Source organism: Chenopodium quinoa, unplaced genomic scaffold (genome assembly GCF_001683475.1).
Source record: "Chenopodium quinoa cultivar QQ74 unplaced genomic scaffold, ASM168347v1, whole genome shotgun sequence".
NCBI classification, from domain to species: domain Eukaryota; kingdom Viridiplantae; phylum Streptophyta; class Magnoliopsida; order Caryophyllales; family Amaranthaceae; genus Chenopodium; species Chenopodium quinoa.
In genome coordinates this window covers 1,009,544-1,028,113 of record NW_018742390.1, presented here as the reverse complement: position 1 = coordinate 1,028,113, position 18,570 = coordinate 1,009,544, and the positions used below count along the sequence as shown (strand labels likewise).

Sequence of the window (18,570 nt, the reverse complement as noted above, 5' to 3'; positions counted from 1 at the left end):
TCGAAGACCTTAGCGAACGCACGAAATCGCGAGAAGAGCCGAAAAAACCCAGAGAAGCGCGGGCGCGCCACCTGCCAGCGCAGGCGTGCATCCTTTCCTGCGCGGGCGCGCCACCTGCCAGCGCAGGCGTGCATCCTTTCCTGCGCGGGCGCGCACCCCTGGGTATTTTCTTGCTCAATTTTTGCTTCGCGCCTCCTATTTATACCTCTTTGTAACCCGATTTTTGTTGGGGGGAATCCACAATTTTTAGATGGTAATTTTAGCTTAGTTGAAAGCTTCTCTCTCTAGTTTTAGGGTAAGATTATGAGTAGATTTTAGAGACTGAAAGTGAGGAATTTCAATAATGATTGAAAGAATGAAGATTTAATGGTGACAATTGTGTTGAAGATCTTCTCTATATCAATGAGCATTTCTAACTCTATCACATTTTATTACTTTGTTTACTATTCTTGTTAGTTTGGATTGATTTTGATGTTTGATGCTTGATTAGTGTATTTGTTCTTCATATATTATTGATTCTTGATTTCTTTAGTTGTTAGTTGATTAGATGATGGTGTTAGAGTAGTTGTTTGCTAGGTATAGGGTAAAACATGGATGATTGATTGATTGTGCTTAATTTGGAGATTGTGTTGATTAATTGTTAGGATTAAATCGATTAATGGAAGTTGGCATGTGTGTAATTTGATACGCCTTGAGATTTATGCGAAATTGCATTGTAGTTTCTAATGATACGGACCATTGATTTAGGAATTGCAATTGTGGATTGAGGTTTGATTAGTGATGCTCCTAATTAGAGTCTCTCATAGTTGGAGCTAGTTTGACCTCTAATAGATAGCTTGTTGACTCTTTTGATTGAGCTTGCCATTAGTCTTCACAACCATTGACTTGCATGTATTTCCGAGTTGCTACAATTGTCATGATTACTTGTTGATCCCCGTTCCTAGTGCTTTATTTGTTTGGTTTCTTTGTTTGTTAGTTGTTAGTATTCTCTCTTTATCTTTGACTTCGACCTAGCTTAGGCGCATAATTAGGAGTGCTTGAACATTACCGTTCCTTTAGGTTCGACCCTAAACTTGCCTCTATACTAGTGTTTAGGTTAGTTAAGTGTTTATAAATTTAATTTGACCGAGGGAGGATTAGTTTCAACAACCTAGTTCCACCCCTTGTCAAAATGGCGCCTTGTAATGGCTAAACAAGGATGTCTAACCCAATTCTCTAAAGACATGGGATGAAGTGACCAAGGAATTTCTATTTTGTTTCTACCCACAAAAGGAAACGGCGGAGGCCGGAGCTTTGATTCAAGATTTTAAGCAAAAGTCTAGTGTAAGCCTCTATGAAGCATGAGAGAGGTACAACAAAGTATGAAAAAGTAAGCATCACAAATGAAAAATAAATAATAAAAAAAGAGAGTAGAGATAGAGAGACAGTTACCTTAGAAAGATGGTATAAATTGGAGTTGTTGAATGTGTTGACCGATGGAGGGAATAATTCAAGAATCCCACACTTGATCCCTTAAGTATGGTGGCGTCCAAAAGGTAGGAAGATAGAGCAAAAAAGTCGCGAACAAGTTTTAGGAACTTGTAAATCATTCACAGGGTGAAGGTTACACCCCTTCACAATTTAAAAGATCGCTTGATATTCGGCGATGAAGGTACAAATCCAACCTAAGAGAGATTGAACCTGCCCTAAAAATAGGCATCTAATTTTTTTTTCATATTCATGTGTGTTTTCTGACTAACACACAATCAATATATTAATCCTAAAACTATTTAATCTTAAGTTGAATATTAATGCACAAATAAAATTATTATTGGCGATCGTCGAAGATTGCTGCTTGTAGCTATCTCCAATTCCAATTTTATTGCGATACCTTGCCACGTAGTATCTCACCGCTATAGAAGACCACTGGTTGTAGATGTCTCCAAAATCTTGTCTCTAGCCTTAATTAATCATTTTTATTGACATCTTTTACACCTAAGTGAAAGTTGACGAAGACTACTACTTGTAATTTTCCTCAATTTGCTAATACTTTGCATGAACGCTTGTTGTGTTGATGTTGTGCTGTTATTTTGATGTGCTAGTACCCCAGCGCATATTTATAGATGTAACGAGCCGGTACTTTAGAGCTTGCATTGCTTGTGAATTAATACCTTAGTGCTTGTGATGAGCTAATACTTATGCGCCTAAGTAAAGTGGGATGATCGTTGTCAGGCCGATCACTTATTGCGATTGTAATCAAGCTGACTACTAATCTTGTCAATTTTCTTATAGGGGCTAACTGGCGTACCAAGGAACCCAAAACGCTGATTAAAGTCCACATAAACTACTTATGGGACCCAGGAATTGCATCGCTGAAGAAATGCTAACGCATGCTGCCACATGCCATCGCGATGTGTTAATCCAATCGCAGTGCAACAGCTTTGATGCGACACAATATTTTTATCGTGGCGTGATGGAGTTGCGTTTTCCAAAATAAAACCCCTTCTTCCTCATTTCGGTTGTTCGTCGTTTCTTGCTTGGTTTTCGCTCAAACCTTTAAATTTTTCTTTCTCACTCATTTCTCAACAAAATTCTCTCAAAATTCTGGTAAATCGAAGCTCTCGATTTGTAGTTTGTAGATTTATGTAAGTTTTACTCAAACTCCTCTTAATTTAGAAGAATTTCGTGCATGTTCTTTGCGAATTTCTGAAAATAAACTTGCCAGTTTCGCATTTTTTTTATGAAATTTCTTGCCATGAAATTACTTGAATATGTTTGTACAACACCTTAGGAGTGTTTTGACACTTATTTGGCTCAATTTGGTGAAGAAACGAACAATTTTCCATTGTTGGGCACGTTGAGTTTATGAACAAAATGTGGCTAGTTCTTCTTGTTTTTGCTTGCTTTTTCTGTTTAATTTCTCATAATACTTGCTATAATATTGAAAGAAATGGTTTAATTGTTCTAAAATGTTGTTATTTCTTGAACCCAAAACATGCTCTGTTTTAGTACTACGTACTCTTTTTTGACGATCATAGCATCATGCATCTAAGCGAACCTTAGATACTATAGAACCTTTTAATTTAATTCCCTTATGTTTAGAATGTAATTAGTATGGCTTGACATCGTGGCTCTGGCTCACTCTCTCGTGGGGCTCATCGAGAGGACGAGCCTACCTACGTAAGCGAGGGTACGTCCACTAGTCTTTGGGAGTTCCCTGAGTGGGACAAGCGTACTCTATACTTTTCCCTCACCTTTCACATTGCGAAGTGCATTCGTCGTGGCATTATCGATGATCGAATTCGTTGCCACGACTCAAGAAACTGTGATATTGGGCATATGTACGACACCTACTTTCACAACAACATGGAGCTACTCACGCTTTGGGAGTCATCCGGATTGACTCCTCTACTCCAGAATACACAAGCGCTTTACTCTTTGCAGTATCTGATAGAGTTCTTTTGGGACACCACTAACACATTCAATTTTCCTTGGGGCGAGATGACTGTCTCTCCCCTCGACTTCTTTGTTATCACCGGATTGGAGTTCTGGTCAACTATTGTTCCTCTTGGTCTAACCTTACTCTTTCCTCACTAGAGGTGGATGAGCTGCTATAGGTCCTATCGTCGTCAGAGCTTGTGCGGAGTCTAGGGTGGGACAGCTGAGCGGCCGATCCATTCGTCAGTCTCTACTAATGGAGGCCTTCCGAGATGATGCGACCATCCTGGAGCAGCGGGTGCACATCTTTATTTTGATTCTTCTATCACGGAGTTTTTCTCCTAGCAAGGGTAGTTGAGCGTTGCTCTACTACCTCCTTGCTCTTCGCGACCTTAGATAGGTCGGGACCTTTGACTGGGCAAGCTTGGCCTATACTGACTTTCTACTTAGATTGCGACTCGCCTGCTCCTATCGAACTTATAGTGAGGAGGTCACCTTCTCTAGTTTCTGGAGGATCGTAGAGGTATATTCTTATTTTCCTCTGATAGAATAAACTATTCCGTGCTAGCTAGCTTTTGCTGATCCTTCCCTGTTTACTACAGGTTTGGTTCTACGAGTAATATCCGACCTTGTCTCCGGCTAGTCCTTTGCCTCAAGAGCTCGCCATTGCAACGAGTTGGAAAGGTCGTTATACTGGCACGGTTTCTACCAAACTCGTGCGAGAGTCAATTCTGGCGGTACGAATTAAAACCATTATTTCCGCTTATTCTTCATTGTAGGACGCTGCCTTATAAATATCTCCATTTTCAGGATCCTAAGCCTACTTTCCGTTCGTGGGTCGGATTGGACGTTCCCGTGCGGGATGTTCAATATACAGCTAACCGGTGTTACTTTTAGGAGACGTAAGACGTTATGGTGTATTTGGGTAAGAGAGTTGCAATTCAGCACTCGTATGTGTTTTTCATCGTTTTGACTAGTCCTTGTAGGGAATATTGGTAGGTGACTTTTATGTCACTTTTAGGGTATTTTTATGCTTTGTTTTAGCTTGTCTTGAGGTTTTTTGTAGTTGTTTTGTTCAAATAATGCGTTCATATATATCTCGATGTGTTTTGGATGAAATCACGTACATGCTTAAATGCTTCCCTTTATTGCGTGTTTTCACCATTGCCTATACCTCATTGCTTCCCTTGGTGCTTGTGCTTAGGTTTTGAAGTCGTAGTTTGCAAAGAAGAGGACAAGTAAGCACGATAGTAGAATAGAAGAATCAAGGTGCGAGGGAGCGCAAAATGTGCGCGAGAGCGCAACCATAGTGAGTGAGCGCGCAGCCCTGTCAGAACCCGCGCAGAAGGATGCAAATTTCATAATCGAGGCAGAGAGATTTGCGCGGGTTGTGTGCGACCTGTGCGCGGGCGCACACTCCCTTGCGCGGGCGCACAACTTAGCCAGCAAGCCCCAAACCACGAAGGCGCGGGCGCATAGCGATTCCTGTTCAACGTTTTTGCGCGTATCTATTTATATTCGAGGCTTGTTTTTGTACGGGACTTCTAGATATTATTAGATCTTTTTCTCTAGTTTTAGGAGAGCTTCTCTCTCTAGGTTTTAGCTTAGATTAGATAATTTTAGAGAGAGAAAGTAGATTATTACTCAAGTTTCTCTATTTTTTTTTCTTTGGTAAATATAAATTTTATTACCAAAGAATATGGTTTCAACTTACAACAAAGCTAAGATGTAACACCCCAAACACCAAAGACTAAACTGGCCAACCAAACACCAAACAGATTCTAGTCCAAGCCTAGCCACCTTCTAGGAAGGGTTCTAGGAAGAACAGGAACCAACTACTGGACTCAGGAACTTAGGCATCTTCTAGGAAGGGTACTAAGAACCAGGACCAGAACAACAACCTAAGAAGAATACAGTAAAAATCTATCAATGTTATTACATCTTCAAGCAACCAAAAAAATTATCTCCCTAATTAAATTAGAAGCAGATTTACAGTTTCCTGTAAACATTAAAGCATTTCTTTGAAGCCACACATTGTAGACTGTTTCACAAAAGCACATCACAATGAGTCTGCTCCTAGCATCAGTTTTCCTGTAGCATTTTGCAATCCAGTGTAGTTCATCAACAAAGCTTAATACATGCCTAGTGAAACCCAAAATTTGTAACGTTGAAGACCAGATCACATTTGAATAACTGCAATCAAAGAAAAAATGGTGCACATTCTCATTAGCACAAGCACAGAAGAAACAACAGGATCTCAAGGGATTTTCCAGACTAACAGTCTGTCCTTAGTGACCAATCTATCCAGAATAGCAAGCTCAAGTTTCTCTATTGTATTCAACTTTTGGGTCAAGTTTAATCTTCAATCAAGCAACACATCAAGATTTCATCTTTCATTAATCCTCTCTTTATTAATCTCTAATCCCTTCTTTTAGCTTTATTTATTTGCTTTATTGTTGATTATTTTAATTTATCTCATTAGTTCATCTAGTTGTTATTGTTTTCATTTTTGATAGCTTAAGATTATTGTTGCACTTTATTTGATGTTTTCTATTTTAAATGCATGAAAGTGATTTGAACTAGATTAAGATCGTCTCTATTTTAATGATTGCATGAGAATGAGTTATATATTATAGTGGAGTTTTTATGGATTTTGCTTCTTCATTCTCTTGATTTGATTGTAACTAATAGGATGCATGAGAATGATCCTTATTAGTATCCACCTTTTTCATTGATTTGCCTAGACTATTGCATGAGAATGAATAGTTTAGGTAGAATCTTGTGTTCTTTGACATTTTCTTCATGATAATCATTATTATTCCCCTCTTTCTAATCATATTTGACACCCCCGTATCCCTAGCATCGTTATCTCTTGATTTTAATCATCATCTTATTTGCTTATTTGTAGTTTTAGTGCTCTTTATTCAAAAGCCAACAAAAACGATCCCCTTTTACTCTTGCATAGTGAGAATTGATTTTGAATTAGTGAGCTTCCTTAGTGGTTCGACCCTTTACTTGCCACTAACTAGTTTGGTGTAAGTTTAGGTATTATAAATGACTAATTTGATTAGGGTAGTAGTTTAACGACCTATCTAACCCTCGATCAAATTTTGGCACCGTTGCCGGGGAAGCGTCTTGTTTAACATTTATTTTTGCTATTGTTAGAGTCATTTTATTTGCTTTCCTTTTTTTATTTTGCTTGTTTTATCCTATTCTTTATTTCTAATCGTGTGCTTAGCTTTGTTGTATTTAATGAGAGATATGGCAAGACAAGAGGATGACCTTCTTTTTAGGGAGTTTGGAAATCCGGAAATCTATGAGCTCACGAGTGGTATACTTCTCCTAACCACCGAGACTAATTTCACTATCCATCCACAATATGCTAGGATGGTACAAATTGAGCAATTTTCCGGAGATGCAAGTGAAGACCCCATTGAGCATTTGGACCGATTCCTTGAGTTGTGTGCAATGATGCAAACAAATGAAGTGAGCCAAGATTACATTCGTATGCATCTCTTTCGACAATCTCTCGTCAAAAGAGCAAAGAAATGGCTCAAGCTTTTGAAGCCCAACTCTCTCACCACATGGAAGGAAGTTGCGAAGGCCTTTCTCAAGAGGTTCATTTCTGATGAGCAAACCGCAAAAACTAGGAGGAAGATAGCTTCCTTTGAGAAAGAACCAGATGAAACTCTTGGGGAAGCATGGGAAAGGTTTAAAGATTTGATTAGAGGATGTCCTCATCATGAATTCAACCATAATTTGCTCATGAGATTCTTTTATGATGGCTTGGACCAATGTCAAGAACCAATCTAGATGCGAGTGCCGGTGGCCAATTGATTAAGATCCCTCAAAGCCAAGTTGAAGCTACAATTGAAGAGGTGGCTACTAGCTATTCTTGGGGAGGTCAAAGAAGGTCCCGAGGAAAGCAAGGTGATCTTTATGAGTTGGAGAAAGTCGGTGAACTTAAGCACATAGTTGAGCTCTTGAATGAAGGCCTTTCCAAGTTAAAATCAAGTGTTGGTTTAGATTCAAAACCGTCACAAAGCATTGATTTCTCATGTGCTTGTTGTGGTAGGACGGATCATGATGCATCCTATTGTAGAGAGTTCAATCCCAACCATGGTGAGGCTTTGACTTTGAGGGAAGAAGAGTTTGTAACCCAAACTCAATCTCAACAACTTCAACAACCTCCAAGGCTAGAAAACTCCTACCCCCATGATGAACCTCTCTTCAATCTACCAACCCAAAATTTTTCCTACCTTTCCATCCAAATAGGGAACTTTCAAGATCAACATAATGACCAAAATCCTCAAGAAAATGAAGAACAATCCCCACCCGACCACACACAAACCCAAATTCTTCAACAACGTCAAATTATCACTCAACAATTCTAAGAGATCAAATCTCACAATGAAATTGTTGATTCCCAACTAGCCAAAATTTCTTCACTCCATTAAACAACAAAACTCCCCTTATAATCATCTACTAACCCTTCACATACTTATCAACCCAAAACTTGCAAGGAGGATGAGAGCAAGGAGGACAAGGTTGTAGAGGATGTGGTTGAGAAGAAGGTTCAAGAACAAAATGAGGAGCCATTTGATTTTAGTGAGCCAAACAAGTTTGAAGGTCCGATTCCCTTTCCTTTTAGGCTAGTTGAGAATTTTTTTTGAAGATCCCTATGGCGGTGAGCGTATGTAGAGTTTATGTGGTCGATGGTGTGATGGCTAATGAAAGCTTACCTCCATGTGATGATAAGGTTACAATGAAGTATGATGACTTACTTGAAGTTCCCGCTTGGTTTGAAGGCTCTCTTGAGGAAGGTGAGGTTGCCCTTCCTAATATTGAGGATTCCAAGCTTAATCGCCCATTTAGAAGGAAAAGAAATAAGAGTGAAAAAAGAAGATTAATCAACAAGAAGAAGAGAAAGAGAAAAGATGAGCCACCTTTGGCTTTTATTGATTCATCCCCTCCTTTTCCTTGTGGTGATGTGAGAACTCAAGGAGTTCTAGTTCTCAATCTTGGGGGCATCTATGATTCAATCCTCAATTTGATGAGGGTGATGTTCTTTAGTTCACCTTGAATGAGGTGAAGGGTCAAGCTAGAGACCATAAACAAGCGCTTCTCGGGAGGCAACCCGGAGGATTTCTAACCCTTTTTCTCCCACTCCTTTCTTTTTCTTTTTGTTTTATTTCTTTGTTCTCTTTTAATGTTTTCTTTTGCGTCTTTTCTTTCCTTGTAGGTTTCTTTTTGGAAGTTTGGAGTGGAGTGACATTAGGTGAACTTTATTTTATGCTCCTTTATTCTTTTAAGCCAACCTCCTGACGAGACCTTTCTTATTTTTACTCTTTTACTTTTTTTTTGAGTTCTTAGTTTAGAACTATTTTAGGAAGAAGATGAATGGTTCGGGGATGTTTGCTTTTAGTTCTATGGAACCTGGGATTGTTGATGTTGTTATCGAACGATCACTGGTATGACGATTAGGACTTATTTGGATTTTATGCCTCGTTTGTGAACCTTTTTTATTTCTTCCTCTTTCTTTTGTTTTGTTTCCTTTTTTTTAGTCAAAAATGACTATGTCAAGATGAAATGAATTTGTTTTGGAATTCGCTCATGCATTTGGAATTGATTGCTTTGATAATGTGCCAAAGAATGTATTTATTCCTAATTGATGATGGCCTACACGGTTTGAGAGTGCTTGTGGTTGAGATAGACAAATTTTAAGCTAAGGTAGTCGGTTTAAGAACTTTTGAGGACGCTTGAACCCTTAGTTCATGGGAAAGTGGTAAGATGGTGTTGCTCTCTATAGTGGATATGAACCTCTTTAGTTGGTGTTTGCTTACTTCCCATCCCTTGTGAGGTCTAATATTTTTCAAGCTTTCATCAATCTTGTTGAGCGGCATTTAGGATCCTTGACTATGCGTATGTTGATCCTTGTGTTGTCCTATAGCTCCCAAGATCATGACCAAGCAACTTAAGAGGAGGAAAATTAAAGGGCACTTCTTCTCATTTTTCTTTATCTTCTTTTTGTTTTGTTACATATTTTGTTTTTATTTTGCATTTGCTCCTCTTGCTAACCCTTTGAGCCTATTCCTTTGCTTGATTATGATCCGCATTACTAGCCTTAAGAACTTTCGTTTCTCTAACCCTTAGTTTTTGAAGAATTTTAGTTTGAGATTTTGTTTTGTGTTCTAATGAAAATGAGAAAGTATTATGCTCTTTGTACCAAGCAAGAAAGTAAATTGTATAAATTGTGTGTAATAAAGCAAATGCATCCCAGAAAAAGTCGTCCTTAGTTTAAAAAGGCAGGGACATCAAATAAGAGTTTCAAAAAACAAAAAGGGTAGGTTTTCTTTTTTTCCCTTAGTTAAACATTGAGGACAATGCTTCGTTCAAGATTGGGGGGAGCGTTACTTCGTTTTTGTTTTTATGGAGTGTTGGTGTTGAGTAATCTTGGGGGAGATGGCATTATTGGTATTTTTGTTTGATGTTTGGTGATTTCTTGAGTTTGTTTTTAAGATTTGATTACCTTTTGCTTCACTCAGGAAATATCACCAAAATTTTCAAATTTTTACCCCGCCTTAACCCTTTGCCTTACGTTACAATCCTAGTTAAGACTCTTACGGTGGAGGGAGATAGATTTCAACCCTATGGAGAGAGTATGCATAGTTGAGATGTCTGGATGACCCACTAATTCCATATATAAATTGAATCTTTTTCCAGTTCCTTCGTGGAATCATGAGGAGTTAACCAGGGGGTGATTTGAAGCTAGTGGAGAGAATGTGGAATGTCTTGCATGGGGCTAGGGCGGAGAATGAATTCTCTAGCTCTCTATTCTTAGCTTAGGTTTGTCTCTTTCCACCATGAGCATCTTAGAACGTGTTTTCCCTCATTGAATTGAGAAAGGTGAGTATTCTTTGGTGCACGTCTCTTCATTTTTAGTCTAAAAGGAGTATTTTCCGCCTTTGAGCTTGATTGGTTTTCTAAACCTTACCATGTTAGGTTGGTCATGATTGTGTTTGAATTTTTTGTTTTCTTTTCTTATTCTTTTTTTTTTTTTTTGCCTTGGTTATTCTCTAGAGTTGTGGGTTAAGCTCTTAGGAAACCCTCACGAGAGCACACTCGTCCTCTAGGGCGATCTAGGTGTTTAAAGGGCTTGTATTTAGTTGCTAAAATTTACCATGATTCCTACGAAAGTGAGTTAGTGTATATTCTTTCTCTTTTTAGTTTTTCTTGCTTGAATAAATCATTCTCCCTTTCTCTCGTGTTTCGTGTTAATTTGCTCGAGGACGAGCAAAAGTTTAGCTTGGGGGAGTTTGATAGTGACTTTTATGTCACTTTAAGGGTATTTTTATGCTTTGTTTTAGCTTGTCTTGAGGTGTTTTGTAGTTGTTTTGTTCAAATAATGCGTTCATACATGTCTTGATGTGTTTTGGATGAAATCGCGTATATGCTTAAATACTTCCCTTTATTGCGTGTTTTCACCGTTGCCTATACCTTATTGCTTCCCTTGGTGCTTGTGCTTAGGTATTTAAAGTCTTGGTTTGCAAAGAAGAGGACAAGTAAGAATGAGAGTAGAATCGAAGAACCAAGGTGCGAGGAAGCGCAAAATGTGCGCGAGAGCGCGGCCATTGTGAGAGAACGCGTAGCCCTGTTAGAACCCGCGCAGAAGGATGCAAATTTCAAAATCAAGGCAGAGATATTTGCGCGGGTTGTGTGCGACAAATGCGCGGGCACAAACCCTAGGCACGCGGGTGCACAACTCAGCCAGCAAGCCCCAACCCACGAAAGCGCGGGCACGCAGGCGAACCCTCCCTTGCGCGGGCGTGTAGCCGCCTTACGCGGGTGCACACTCCCTTGCGCGGGCGCATAGTGAGCCTTGTTCAGCGTTTTTGGGCGTATCTTATTATATTCGAGGCTTGTTTTTGTACGGGACTTCTGGATTTTATTAGATCTTTTTCTCTAGTTTTAGGAGAGCTTCTCTCTCTAGGTTTTAGCTTAGATTAGATGATTTTAGTGAGAGAAAGTAGATTATTGCTTAAGTTTCTCTATTGTATTCAACTTTTGGGTCAAGTTTAATCTTCAATCAAGCAACACTTCAAGTTTTCATCTTTCATTAATCCTCTCTTTAGTTATCTCTAATCCCTTATTTTAGCTTTATTTATATGCTTTATTGTTGATTATTTTCATTCATCTCTTTAGTTCATCTAGTTGTTATTGTTTTCATTGTTCTCAATCATGCTTTGTTTTGTGCTTCTTGAATTCATGTTTAGTATTGTTACTAAGCTTAATCTCCCTTCCCTAGGCTAATTTCTTAGCTAGGGGAAGGGGGTGGAAAATATGTGGTGATATTGGATGAATGATGATGGTTGGATTGAACTCATGCCATAAATTAATGAAAGACATGATTTTTGATAGCTTGAGATTATTATTGCACTTTATTTGATGTGTTTCTATTTTAAATGCATGAAAGTGATTTGAACTAGATTAAGATCGTCTCTATTTTAATGATTGCATGAGAATGAGTTATGAAAGTGGAGTTTTATGGATTTTGCTTCTTCATTCTCTTTATTTGATTGTAACTAACAAGATGCATGAGAATGATCCTTATTAGTATCGACCTTTTTCATTGATTTGCCTAGACGATTGCATGAGAATGAATTGTTTAGGTAGAATCTTGTGTTTTTTGGCCTTTTGTTCATGATAATCATTATTATTCCCCTCTTTCTAATCATATTTGACACCCCCGTATCCCTAGCGTCGTTCTCTCTTGATTTTAATCATCATCTTCTTTGCTTATTTGTAGTTTTAGTGCTCTTTATTCAAAAACCAACATAAACTATCCCCTTTTACTCTTGCATTAGTGAAAATTGATGTAGAATTAGTAAGCTTCCTTAGTGGTTCGACCCTTTACTTGCCACTAACTAGTTTGGTGTAAGTTTAGGTATTATAAATGATTAATTTTATTAGGGCAGATGTTTAACGACCTATCTAACCCTCGATCAAATATTTCAAGCATTACCCCAAACTTGAACCCCACTATGATCATACACTTAAGCATGGTGGCGTCTAAAGGGAAGGAAGCTAGAGCAAAAGAGTCACCAAAAAGTTTTAGGAACTTGTAAACCGTTCACAGGGTGAAGGTTACACCCCTTAACGATCCATGAGATCGCCAACTCCAAAAGATCTGGAACAAAAACTGGAAATTTGAGGATGAAGGTACAAATCCAATATAAAAGAGAAAGAACCTGCCCTAATAATTGGCCTCTACTTTATTCTTCTCGTATTCAAGTGTGCTTTCTGACTAACATGCAATCAATAGGTTAACCCTAAACATGTTTATCTATGTTGGTTGAATTTTAATGCACAAATAAAACTATTATTGGCGATCACTTGAATTATAATCAAATTAACCCTAAACAAGACACTGGTAGAAAAAGTGCTATTTGTAACGCCCTATTAGTAACTGGCGTATATTATGCTAGTTACAGAAGCATCAGTAGTAACTGACTAAGATAATGCCAGTTACAAATTCCATGACATTAGTAACCAACGTAGTAAAAGTCAGTTACTAATATGTGGTGTATCTTTATTAGAAGTTTTATTAGTAACTGACTAAATAAATGTAAGTTACAAATGTTCAGTCACAAAAAATTTGACTAAAAAACTTGTAACTAGCTTATAACCGCCAGTTACAAATACTTAGTCAAAGAAAGTTTGACCAAAGCGTTTGTAACTAGCTTATAAACGCCAGTTACAAATATTAAGTCAAAAAAGTTGACCAAAACATTTGTAACTAGCTTAGAAACGCCAGTTACAAATAACAAGTCAAAGAAAAGTTGACCAAAACATTTATAACTAGCTTACAAACGCCAGTTACAAATAATAAGTCAAAGTAAAAATTTTGTAACTAGTTTAAAAACGCTGGTTATAAATAATAAGTCTAACAAGAATTTTTGTTTTTTTTTTAAACCAACAAATATTAAGTTTCTATTTTTTATTTTTTTTTATTTTATTTTATTTTTTTTTTGAAGGAAAGTTTCTAGTTTTATACTTTCTCTTAATTTTATTTATTTTTCATTAACTTTTTTTTTTTGAAAAGTAATTTTCATTTAAATTTTGATTAAAGAAAAAAAAAAATTAAGGTAGCTATTACTGAATTCGCAAAAATAAAAAAAAAAACTAACTTTTTTCGCTCCCCCTTCACGTACTGCGCTGCTCCTCCTTCCTCCTTCACTGCTCCTCCTTCTCCTTCACCTCTCTTCCTTCTCTTGCGCAGCATCCCACTCCATTAATTGTTGCTTTGGTTTGTTCGAATTTGGGATCATTTTTAGGGGATTTTTATCAAAGTTTTGAGGTATATGTTCCTTTTGAATTAGGGTTATTTTACTTTCGAATTAATGTTTTTACATGTAAATTCGAATTGATTGTTGTTGTTTTCAATTACTTGATTAATTTTTAATGAAATTAGATTATAAAAAAACCAAGGTAATTAGGTTTTGATGAATAATTTCGAACAAAAAAATTAAGAAACGCTTATTGTTTGTGAACTGCTTTGTGTAATAGGGGTACATGCATGTCTAATTGGGGTACACTAGCCGATTATGTGAGGCTGCTGTTTAATAGATAAAGGTTCTAATTGGTGTACAATAGCCGTGTATGTCAGGCTTCTGTTTTTCTCAGCGTGTGTAAATTTGTGTGTGCAAGTTAATTGAGATTACCGTTACATTGAGAATGCTGCTGTTTTTATTATTGTTATTGCATCTATGTTGAACGCTACTGTGTTTGTTGTTGTGTTGAACGCTATTATTGGCAAGAAAGAAAGGATTAGGATGGGAAAATTGATTCTTATTTGAAGTCATATATGCATGTGGTAGTACACTTAAATAAGTTATAAGCGATTTTAGTTATAGAACTCTTAAGAAGTTTATATGGATTCCATGAAAATTATGCATTATGCTTCGTTTAGATTATGATCTTAGGCTTTTTGGTTGGTTTGTTTGATTTAATTGTTTGTATGAATCCTACAATCAGGTTGAGCCGTTGAGTTATGTGAGAATCCTCAGTTTTATCAATGAGATGAAGAGTAGTAGGGGTAAGTATGATTTTACAATGGTTAAAATCACAATGGTATAGCAAAATTGAGGTATCAAGTTTACATGTAGAAGTTCTAGAGGGGTTGAGTTTTAGTTCATTCATGTCAAACAAAAAGGCTAGTATCATAGTCTAAATCGTTTAATAATGGTCTATTAAAAATTGTCTTTTGAAAGCACATTTTTATACTAGCATGGTATTTAGTTGCTGCCAAGCTTTAAAATTGGCTGCTGCCAGTAGCCTAGTATCAACTATTCTACTACAACAAGTAACAGCAACTTCACCCCTTGTCTATGTCGGTTATAAGTAATAGAGAAAGAGGCCAGCCTAATATGAATTATATTTAAAGTCCCTTTAAGCCGATCAGTTTAAGATGCATAGACCAGTTTAAGATGCATATGCTGTTGTGGTTGTTGGTGTGTTGTAATTGTAGTTTCTTGTTACTTATCTTGGTCTAATAGTCATGCTAATGTGTGTATCAAGTGGCTGAATTTCATCCTTTTGCTTTGTTGTTCGTTCTTGACAGAATATAAAGGCCAAGATTGCAATCAAAATCTGAAACACTACTTTATATAGTATAGTGAGACATAAAATATCCAATAAGATAATGAACATATGGTAGAGTTTAGTGAGACATAACTCAGACATTTATCAGAACTGATTTTGAGAGCTAGAAGTGTTGACATTTATCAGCAAAGTAGGATATATTGCTTTCGCCGCCACTGTTCAGGCTATCACACTTTAACATCAGAACTGATTTCAGAGCTGAAATTCAGAACTGATTTCAGTGCTGAAACTCAGAACTGATTCTAGTGCTGAAACTCAGAACTGATTTCAAATTTATGAAGTGTGCTTGCATTTTGTTCATACTTGTGAGTGGTAGCCTGGTATGCATATATGAAGTGTGCTTGCATTTTGTTTATACTTGTGAGTTTGACTGTTTTTTGAGGTATTTTATCTAGTGGGAGTTGAACTTTGCCTATTTTTTAATGCCATATGTAACAAGGTGATTGATCCAGATAAACTTGATGAAATGCAAACTGATGTTGTAGAAACATTATGCAAATTTGAGATGTATTTTCCTCCTTCATTTTTTGACATAATGGTTCATTTGGTTGTCTATCTAGTACGAGAAATCAAGGAATGTGGCCCGGTTTTTTTTGAGGTGGATGTAACCTTATGAGAGACACATGGGAACTTTGAAAGAAAAGGCGACCAACAAAGCACATCCAGAAGGTAGTATTGTTGGAGGTATTATTGCAGAGGAGGCTAGTAACTTTTGTTCTGTGTTCTTAACTATGGCTAAAGAAATTGGAGTTCCAACATCTCGTCATGAAGGCAGACTTCAAGGGCAAGGGACGATCGGTCGTCAGTTTGTGAAGCCTCCATCAGATAGAACTTCAAGGGCAAGGGACGATCGGTCGGCAGACTTCTTGCTGGTTTGCCATTTCATGATGAGGGTATTTTAAGTTTGGCATGATATTAGCCAGCTTAGATTCTTTTTTTCCTTAGTTCAAAGTTCCTCTTGCTTTCGTTCCTCTTGATTTGTGATATATATATATATTCTGCAAATACATCATACTGTGAATTTTGCGGAGGTTGTCCATTAAGTACCCCTGCCCCCTTCCCCCCCTGCCTGACCCATATGTTCCTCCCAAAACCCATTTGCCAGAGGTCAATTTAACAAAACATCAGTTTTTGTACAAAGAATCTTACCTGCTTTTATTTCTCATACTTATTAGTTATTAACTGTAGATTATGCTTTCATGTTTCTTACGTCATGATCAATTATGTAGGTCCCAACTAAATTTCGTCTTGCTTTAGTTGATGAGTTCAGTGGGAACTCAGTGATTGTGGCCGATGGAACGGCGGAACCTTGTCCTAGTGGAGTGATTCATAACAAGAAAATGAACCGTGACATTTATAGAGTTAGTGTTCCATGTTTACAGTGATTATTCTCAACTAAATCTCCTAGAAGAGACTGATGACGGTATCACCAAGTTGGGTGAGGCGAAAGGTTATTTTTTGGGGTGGCCGGCAGATTTAGTCTTCTTTGCTGATGAGGTAATTCATTGATATGCTATGTAATGATCTAAAATATTTGTAACTAAATTATATTAATATTTATCTTTTCTTGAAGGTTATGACTTTGGCAAAAAAGACGGATAATGAATTGGTGCAAACCAAAGAGAAAGTTGATAGTTGCGGACCTATCAACTCAGAGCATTCAACTATTAAAGGCAAAGGCATAACTATTCTGGAAAATATTGTTGAGAGTCTTGGTGAACAGTGTTCTATGTTGTATTATTGCGTGACTTCAGGAAGTGGAGATTATGATACTACGACAATTCCATTGAAGGCTCTGTTTTATCAAAAGGAAGACACACAAATTTATGTTACTAGTGATGATGTCTCTGAATTACTACGAGGAGCATGGGCTAATATTTCATTAATCCATGTCTACATATTGTAAATACCAACATTCATTTAAGTTATTTGAATTTGTTTTACTATGAAATATATTTTATTAGATCCATTTATTATACTAATTATTTATTTTTTTTGTAAAATGCAGGTACTTAATTGAAGAGCGTATCTCATTATTTCAGAAGACTAGAATCAAATTCTTGTGCCCCTAAAAAATTTCTACAGCAGAAATCAAGAAAGATTTCCTTGAAGTCCAAATGTATTTGAAAAATGCTTTTCTTACTGAATTAAGGAAAAAGGATGCACAATGCAAATTCATTTTGGCTCCATATATGGAAGCGTATGTACTACTGATCCTTGAAATCTTTACTTTTTCATAATTTTATTATTTTAATTATGTGAATAATACGAACAAGTTTATTAAAATGTAGGAATCATTGGGTACTCTATGTGATTGATTTGCGTAAGAGTCTTGTGTATGAGTTTGATTCTATTATTCAATCACCTCCGAACGCTCGAAACTCAGAGTTGTCCAAAGTAATGAAGATGTTAGTACACAACATTCATAGTACTACGTATTCATATGCATGTGATTAAAATTTATTTTTCATTCGTTTAATCTAATGATTTTTATGATTTTTTTTAGACCTTACAATGTATATAGGTCACACCTTAAAGGAAATGCTTTCAAAACGAGTAAGCCACAATTACTACACATAAGAATGGAGGTAAGCGTAATATTTTTGCCTTTTCGTTCTATTAGTAATGAAAGTATATTTTATATATTAAATAATTGTACTATGTTAATTTGAATTAGTGTGCTCAACAATGTGGTGGTACCGAATGTGCTTATTATGTGATGAGATATATGTATGAGATAGTATCTTTCCATAGCGATTGCAAGGGTAATTTGAAAGAGGTTAGTGATGAGATATATTACAAGTTTTGGTTGATGTTTTATTTTTATAAAGTATAATATATATACACGTAGTTTTTTCAGGAGTATTTGGTAAGACTTGCAGCCTACAACGATGTAGAATTGGATAAGATTCGAGAACAATGGGCTAAGTTTTTTAGGCTTAATTTTTTGTTGAAAGACTAGTTATCTTATTAATCGATGTTATGATTTATCACATTTAGCTTAATAAAATGATATAACACATTTTTATATATCTACTTTAATTTTATTTAGCCTATTGGTTATTGTTATTACATTTCTAAATTATAAATCAATACTTTTATAATTCAAGTTTAATTGTTTTTTTGGAAATTATAGTATAATTAATTTTTTTGTATTGTATTGGTTATGGATGAATAATTCGAGTTGCGCGGAACTATTTAAAATGTTTGTATTGTATGGAAGTATTCGTAGTATGTGTTTTGTTGGTTGAATTGTAACAGGTTATAACCCATTTGACGATGGGTCATTTGGTAGGATATACTACCATTTTTGTATTCGAATCAAATATTTTTTAAAAAATATATATTTATTAGTAACTGGCGTAATCTAGTGCTAGTTACTAATAGTATTTTTAAAAAAATAAAATAAAAAATATATTCGTAACCGGCGTTATGGTTTGCCAGTTATTAATAATACCCTTATTGTAACCGACGTAACTTAATGCCAATTAC

The 18,570-nt window shown here is 36.5% G+C and overlaps 1 protein-coding gene across 8 annotated transcripts; it reads left to right on the top strand.

Moving 5' to 3' along the window:
* The first annotated feature begins 13,524 nt into the window (after nt 1-13,524).
* On the top strand, nt 13,525-18,129 carry LOC110699887. Of its 8 annotated transcripts, none has more exons than XM_021877407.1 (9): nt 13,525-13,774; nt 15,639-15,747; nt 16,308-16,575; nt 16,652-16,980; nt 17,087-17,278; nt 17,370-17,486; nt 17,585-17,666; nt 17,756-17,857; nt 17,939-18,129. In XM_021877407.1, the coding sequence occupies exons 5-9, from the start codon at nt 17,196-17,198 to the stop codon at nt 18,038-18,040; spliced, it is 486 nt and encodes a 161-aa protein (XP_021733099.1). In that variant the 5' UTR covers nt 13,525-13,774; nt 15,639-15,747; nt 16,308-16,575; nt 16,652-16,980; nt 17,087-17,195; the 3' UTR covers nt 18,041-18,129. The 8 variants fall into 8 exon arrangements, 7 of the variants coding, with proteins under 7 accessions (XP_021733099.1, XP_021733094.1, XP_021733104.1 ...); XM_021877402.1 differs by having other exon boundaries at nt 15,639-15,762; XM_021877412.1 differs by having other exon boundaries at nt 15,639-15,971; nt 16,308-16,528.
* The last annotated feature ends 441 nt before the right edge of the window (nt 18,130-18,570 follow it).

Coding starts and splice junctions, on each gene's coding strand:
- LOC110699887 (XM_021877416.1), top strand. CDS start 17,196: ATGTATTTGAAAAATGCTTTTCTTACTGAATTAAGGAAAAAGGATGCA. Junction 17,279..17,369: donor TTGGCTCCATATATGGAAGC/GTATGTACTACT, acceptor ATTAAAATGTAG/GAATCATTGGGTACTCTATG. Junction 17,858..17,938: donor GCAAGGGTAATTTGAAAGAG/GTTAGTGATGAG, acceptor TAGTTTTTTCAG/GAGTATTTGGTAAGACTTGC.